At 43.6% G+C, this 7853-nt stretch overlaps 1 protein-coding gene across 1 annotated transcript; it reads left to right on the top strand.

Annotated features, from left to right (window-relative positions):
- Positions 1–277: 277 nt before the first annotated feature.
- On the top strand, positions 278–7307 carry LOC137574995 (uncharacterized). Its single transcript, XM_068287408.1, has 3 exons — positions 278–912; positions 977–2023; positions 6959–7307. The coding sequence occupies exons 1-3, from the start codon at positions 278–280 to the stop codon at positions 7305–7307; spliced, it is 2031 nt and encodes a 676-aa protein (XP_068143509.1).
- The last annotated feature ends 546 nt before the right edge of the window (positions 7308–7853 follow it).

The following is a 7853-nucleotide window of genomic DNA, read 5'->3' as shown; positions in this document are numbered from 1 at the left end:
GTATGTATGTACTGACACTCTCCCTCTCTTTTGTAGCTGTCGCATAAGTCGCAGCATAAGAATATGTATGTAAACTTAGCTTAAGCAAAATAATAATTTGGAATAAAGAATCATTCTAAAAACGACTATGCATGGACACTGACGTGTTCATCTTGGATATACTATTTTTTTATCAAAGGAACCCGGTCTTGGTATATATATAACATATATATAACCCATTAAAAAGAAGAGGCCAGACGTCATCATGGTGAAGTGTAAAGACCCAGCCAATTACGCGATGGTACTGAAGTCAGTCCACACAGACGCCGGAATCCAGCAGTTCAAGGAGAATGTATGTGCGGTTCGACGCACAGCACCTGGGGAACTACTCCTACAGTTGACCAAGCCAGCGGACGACGCAACTGTTAAACTGCAGCAGGCAGTGAAACAGGCACTTGGAGACACCGCTGAAGTCAAGGCGATCAGCGATAAGGCCATGGTAGAAATAAAGGATCTCGCAGAATTCCACACTGCAGATGATCTTCTGCTCGCCGTCCTGGAACTGATCGACGAGGATTTGCCGGCAGAATGTCACCCAAAGATGCGGAAAGCGTACAGCGGTACACAGACCGCAACAATGATGGTGAACCCGAATCTGGCGAACAAGCTGCTGCAGGCGGGCAAAATACGAGTAGGCATGTGCATATGCCGAGTACGCCTGAAGACTGAGCCGAGACGGTGCTACAAGTGTCTGGACTTTGGGCACACAGCAGCTCGGTGCAGAAGCAAGCACGACGCATCCAAGCTATGCTTCAACTGCGGTAGCAAGGACCACGCTTCAAAGCAGTGTGACCAGAAGGCAGCGTGCATACTTTGCACACGACATAAGCGGAGCAATACGGCGCACAACACGCTCAGCAGAGCTTGCCCGTTGTTTGTAGAGGCTGGCAGTAATAGGAAGGATTAAGTTTCTACAGCTTAATCTAAACCACTGCAGGTCGGCACAGGACCTCTTAAAACAAACTGTGCGGGACCTGAAAGTAGATTTCTCAATCTTGTGCGAGCCATATTCCCATATACAGGACCACAGCTGGACGCAAAACCACCGTTATGGCGCGGCAATTTGGAGCAACAGCAGGACACAGCTAGAGAATCAGCACAGCGCGGACGGATATGTAAGGGCGAGGTACAATGGAGTATATGTCTACAGCTGCTACATACCACCGAGCAAACACATCGACGAATTCTGCAGCATACTGGATGGATTAGTGGAGGACGCCAGAACCCACACGCCAACCATCATAGCCGGCGACTTCAATGCATGGGCAACGGAATGGGTTAGCCAAAGGACCACTAGAAGGGGCAGGGCCCTGCTGGACGCTTTTGCCACACTCAACATCAGTCTGCTCAACGTAGGCAACACTCACACCTACAATAAGGCTGGCAGAGGCTCCGTGATCGACCTCACGTTTGCTAGCCCCTGCCTAGCCCGCAGCGCGCAGTGGGCAGTTTCGGATATCTACACGCACAGCGACCACTTCGCCATTGTGTGCTCTATCAAGAGTTGTCCACCTGCACACACACCAACGACGTTCTACAGCTGGGCCCCAAGCACGCTGAGCCAAGAAGCGTTATTCACCATGATGACACAAGTGACAAATAGCAGCAGCACGGACGCGGACACCCAGGCCAACCACATGAGCGACATTCTTCGCAGAGCATGTGATGCAGCCATGATACGCAAACGGCATGGACTCAACAAATGTAAGCCAGTACATTGGTGGAATGCCAGGATTGCGGATGCCAGGAGGCAATGTCATCAGGCCAGACGACGACAGCAACGTGCCCGCAGAATGCCCACGTTTCCGGAGCTGCTTGCAGACTACAAGCGGAAAAGAGCCAACCTAAATATGGAGATCAAGAGAAGTAAAGCGGACTGCTGGAAGAAGCTGTGCGCAGATGCAGATGCGCAGCCACATGGGACTGCCTATAAACTAGTTATGGGCAAACTCGCCAGGCGCATAATGCCAACGGATCCAACCAAGTTGGGTCACATTGTAGCAACGCTATTCCCTTCAAGGCCGACGAGGAACTTAGCAGCGAGCGGAACACCATGTGCACCGATATTCACAGATGTTGGTGAAGTCGTGGAAGCAGGGAAGAGGATAAACGTACATAAGGCCCCGGGCCCGGACGGGGTCCCGGCTCTTGTAATCAAACTGCTAGTTTGCAAACACGCGTCGACGTTTGTGGAACTTTTCAACACATGCATGCTGCAACGGGAGTTCCCTACGAGGTGGAAGCTACAAAGGTTGGTGATAAAATAGATGACCCATCTGCATACAGACCCCTGTGTATGCTTGATGTGATTGGGAAACTTTTTGAGCGCATCATTTTTTTTTTTTTTTTTTTTTTTTTTTTTTTAATTCTCCACTTCCAAGTCAATTATTTATTTATTTATTTATTTACGTCAACTAACACAGCAGTCGACGAAAAAGCTTAAGCTAAAGACAGATAGTAATTAAATGAAGAAGGTAGCTTAGCTTTATATACAACTAAACATCCCCAGCCCGGTGGAGGTGTTTTATTTGCACAAGGTGCCAGCTATGCCCCGATTCACAGCCAATGTGGCCAGGGATGAGTTGCAGCCAATCCAAGTCCAGAATATTTTCATTGGTTTCGCTGTAGATGATTAAAAAGTATAGCGCGAAGAGAAGTGACAGAAAGATGAGGAGAGATAAGGTGAGAAAGGTTGTTAAAAGATTGGCAAAGAACACGAAGAGGTTCGTGAAGAGAGTAGTTAGTCAGACATCTACTAAGGTGAATAGGAAAAAAGTTTCTGGTCCAACGTGAGGGAACACAAAAATACAGCGTATCTAGTAAATTCGTAGAAATGACTTCGCCGTTGACTACTTTATGGAGAAAGAGAATGCCAAAAACAAGCCTACGGTTATAAAGTGAAGGAAGATTAATAAGAAGAAGTCTGTCAGAATAAGAAGGTAGGCGAAGACCCGGGTCCCAATTTAGACCGCGTAGCGCAAACTTAAGGAATTGCTTCTGTACCGATTCAATACTACGCTGGTGAACATCATATTGCGGGTTCCACACTGGCGAGCAATATTCTAGAGTAGGGCGAACTAACGAAGTGTATAAAACCTTTGTTACATAGGGATCATCAAATTCTTTGGCCCAACGTTTAATGAAGCCGAGAAGGCTGCTAGCTCTGTTGACAATTGAAGAAATATGAACATTAAATGAAAGTTTAGGGTCAAAAATAACGCCTAAGTCTTTGAATGATGGAACACAATCTAACAGAACAGACTTAATAGAGTAATGAGCTAGGAGCGGAGACAAACGACTGAAAGTCATAAAAGAACACTTAGAGGCATTAAGGTGTAATTTATTAACGTGGCACCAATCACAGAACGCATCGAGATCTGATTGCAAGTACTGTTGGAAAGAAGGATCATTATAGGAATAACAAATCTTGACGTCATCCGCAAACATGAGCACGCGTGAATGAGCCAAGGCCAAAGGCAAATCATTTATAAACAATGTAAATAATAGTGGGCCCAGATGACTGCCTTGGCGTACACCTGACGTAACTCGAACAGTTTTAGATATCAAGGAACGAAAATAAACCTTTTGGGTTCTGCCAATAAGATACGACTTTAACCAACCCAATTATTTTGGTGAAAAACCCATGATGTTAAGTTTCGCGAGAAGCAAAGAATGATCAACCGTATCAAAAGCCTTACTGAAGTCAGTATAAATAACATCAGTTTGACACTTTTTACGGAAGCCATGGTGTACTAGGGTAGTCAATTCTAAAAGGTTGGTAAGCGACGAACGACCTTTCATGAAACCATGCTGGCAAGGAGAAATAGTGGATCTGGATAGATGTTGAAGGGAAGACGTAATAATTTTCTCAAACAGTTTAGGTATTGCCGAAAGTTTGGCAATGCCACGGTAGTTGGAAACATCCGATTTGCAACCCTTTTTAAAAAGCGGAATAATAAATGACTCCTTCCAAATATCAGGAAATCTACAAGTCTCACTCGATATAAAGAATAACCGAGCTAAAGGCTTAGATAGGGAAATCGAACACATTTTAAGGATGCAACTAGGTATATCATCAGGCCCGGGAACGAAGGAAGACTTCATAGATGACAAGCTAGAGAGAATACAGTCTTCAGTAATACTGGGAAAAAACATACAATTTAAATGTGGGATTGAAAAGGGATAGGGTGTGGGATCCGAAGCAGTAGTAGAATATGTCGACTGAAAAAATTTAGCAAACAGATCTGCAATATCTAAATCATTATTAGCAGACTGATCGTTAAGTCTGAAGGTGGAAGGTAGGACATTAGAGCGTCTTTTGGAATTGACAAAGTTGTAAAATCTTTTGGGGTTATTATAAAATTCAGCCTTACAGCGAACGAGATAATTGTTGTAGCATTGAGTATTTAAAAGACAAAATTGAGATTTAGCTATACAATAATTTGCATAGTCAAGTCGCGAACCAGTTTTTTTAAATCTTTTAAAATATCTCGATTTAATGTTGCGAAGATTAGAGAGCCTACGTGTGAACCAGACTGGCGAGCTGGAGACGGTAGAGACATTCACATAAGGAACGCATTTATGAATTAGAGAATTAAGAGCAGAATAGAAAAACTTCACTGCACAATCTATATCGCAGCACTCAAATAGAAACGACCAATCAAAAGAGAAAATAAGGCTGTTAAGAAGATTGAAATTTGTTTTACGAAAACATCTACGACGAGAATTTGAAATGTTTTTAAATAAATTAGTAACGGAATTGTAAGAAATAGTAACTTCAATGGTAGGATGATAAGGATCTTCAGGTTTCACTAGTGGCTGTGTTTGCGATACAGCACTAACAGTGGGATCAGAGACAAAAACAAGATCTAGGATTCTTTTAGAACAGTTAAGGAAAGAATTCAACTGATATAGTGGACATTCAAGTAGGCTATCAAGAAAAACATGTTGAGATGAAGGAATTAAGAAAGATAGATTATCATCAACAAGCCAAGAAATATTAGGCAAGTTAAAATCACCTAAAACTATAAGAACATCACGATCTTTAAGACGACCAAAAATAGTTCGTAAAGCATCAGCATGGTGCACGTAGATCATGATATCAGAAGCTGGAGGAATATATGAACAAGAGATATATAGGCTAAAGTTAGAACATGTAACTTCGACGCAAATAAACTCAACACCTAAGGGGAGATCAATCGGCACCACACTTGAAGACAGATTCGAGTTTACAGCAATGAGTACTCCACCGCCACGACGACCAACACGATCAAGCCTATAAGAAATAAAATTATTAGAAAGAATTTCATTATCTAAAACAGAGGAGTTAAGCCAAGTTTCAGAGAAAGCTAATATGTCAGCCGAAAAGGTTTGGCTATCACAGAAAAGGTTCGACAGCTTGGTAAGAAGTCCTCTTACATTTTGATAATGAATGCAAAGACTAGACGTTATTAGTTTTTTGAAGCAGAAGATAAAGTAGGAAGGTGGACAGGCAACGGACGAGAGCGCTTATTGGGCGCAAACTCGTGTACAACTAGGCCCTCTGGCCAAAAATTAGGGTCAACCATAGCTGAGAAGTACTCATTTGGTACTGTAATTTTAAAAGAGGAGATTTCGCGAGGCCTAGAAAACTTAAACTTTTGAATTAAAACCTTAGCAGGGCAAATATTACCAATGTAAGCTGCCACAGACGACTCAGAAGTATCTGGAGCAAGCCTAGAAATAAATAATTGTTTGCGATGAGGCACTACAGTTAGTGGAGGCGGAGGAGCATTGGGATCCGCAAGTGATTGAGAGCCGGCATGATCCTGTGATTGATCAGAGTTCCCGTGAGGGATAGATTGAGGTACACCAGGGCTTGTAATGGGTACTTCAATCTGAAAAGAAGAGCATAAAGAGGGACAAGAAGATGGTGTAGGCGAAAGTAAACTCGGAGAGGAAGTAATAGAGAGAGCTGGCGACTGCTTACGAGGCAACTCAAGGGTACATTTCTTGTGCAATTTCTCAGAAGGTGGAACAAATTTGAATTGCGACAATAATTGAACGCTAGAGTCACACTCGTTTGACAGCTGTTTGGCCAGTTTGTTTAAAGAAAGAAACCTTAAACGAAGATCCCTATACATACGGCTAAAATCAAGCTGCTGGCTAGCACAAGATGGGCAAGTCCAGCGCATTAAGCCAAGCTCAGGCTTAGAAACAGACAAACCAGAAAATTTGTCGTAGTCGCGGCCATTGAGGCCAGCACATTTTAAGTGAATAAGATTATCGCAGAGCCAACAAGATATTGCTCTGTACTGATCATCAAAACGATCAGAATGTTTGCAATTAGGTAGACAACAAGCCATTGAAAAGCCGAAAGAAAGGCAAAAAAATTATATATATATAAGAATATATAGAAAAATTAAATTCACAGCACAAAGATAATTATTGATAAAATAATCAATAATTACAAATAAAACAAAGAGACAGCTAGAGTGCACAGCACAACAGAGAGTGCAAGAACAGTTATAAGCCGAGCTTTGAGAGGCGGCCTTACAAAAGTGATTACGCGGGAGAGAAGCTAAGCACAAGCACAAAGCAGAGAGAACAACAAAGCCACTAGCACTGATGGTATGATGGGGGCGATGAGGGGAGCAACTGCAGAAGCAATGACGAAAGAAAAAGAAAAAAAAATATGTAAATGCACCAAACACTAATCACGAAAAAGAAAAAAACTGTTTTAACTGATTAATTTGGCGAATTATGGAAATAAAACACAAGGGAGTCAAGCGAACAACACCAGCGGAAGTGTAAACAAACTAAGCACAATTAAAAATTGAGAAAAAACAATAAATATTAATAAAAACTCAGGAGCTATGCAAAAACACGACCGTCACGTCAGAGAGCAGAAAGCTATTCGAAAGCTATTCATTTGCAACAGACTGGAGAAGGAACTGGAGCAACGTCATGGACTGTCGGACTGGCAGTTCGGATTCAGGAGGAAACGCAGCACTATCAACGCCATCAGTTCGGTGGTAGAGATAGCCGCTAAAGCCATCGAAGGGCAACGCTGGAAAGGCGGCAACAAAAAATACTGCCTTATATCAACGTTGGATGTACGGAATGCTTTTAATTCGGCCAGCTGGGACTCCATTATCGCGTCCCTAGAGCGATTAAACATATCTGAGTACATCATTAACCTGATATGCAGCTATTTCCGGGATCGGGTGCTACTCTACGACACAGCAGCTGGTCCACGGAAACACACCATCACAGGCGGAGTACCCTAAGGATCAGTGATCGGGCCAACATTGTGGAATGTCATGTATGACACTGTCCTGCGATTGGACATGCCAACTGACACTCGCATAGTGGGATTCGCGGACGACATCGCCATCGTCACTGTGGCCAAGGATATCCAGCAAGCGGAAGAAAACACCAATGCAGCAGTATTCAGGATTCTGGAATGGATGGAGGCAAACTCACTATCCATAGCCGCACACAAAACCGAGGCCGTGCTCAGAAGCAGCAGGAAAAAAGTGGAAACAGCCAGGATCGAAGTCGCCGGATGCTCAATAACATCAAAGCCTGCCATTAAATACCTTGGAGTCATGATGGACCATAGGCTAACATTCAAAGCCCACCTGCAGTATACCGCAGATAAAGCTGCGAAGGCCACGTCAGCTATAACTCGGCTTATGGCTAACGTCGGCGGCCCCAAGCAACGGAGCAGATGGCTCATCTCGACAGTGGTAAGGTCCATCATCCTATATGCCGCCTCCATATGGGCACCAGCGATGTCATCCCCCACCTACAGCCGGGACTGCAGATCGTCG

Source organism: Drosophila tropicalis, unplaced genomic scaffold (assembly GCF_018151085.1).
Source record: "Drosophila tropicalis isolate 14030-0801.00 unplaced genomic scaffold, ASM1815108v1 contig_527, whole genome shotgun sequence".
In the NCBI taxonomy this organism is placed as follows: Eukaryota; Metazoa; Arthropoda; class Insecta; order Diptera; family Drosophilidae; genus Drosophila; species Drosophila tropicalis.
The sequence above is the reverse complement of the archived record's forward strand: the minus strand, read 5'-3'. Positions and strand labels throughout refer to the sequence as shown.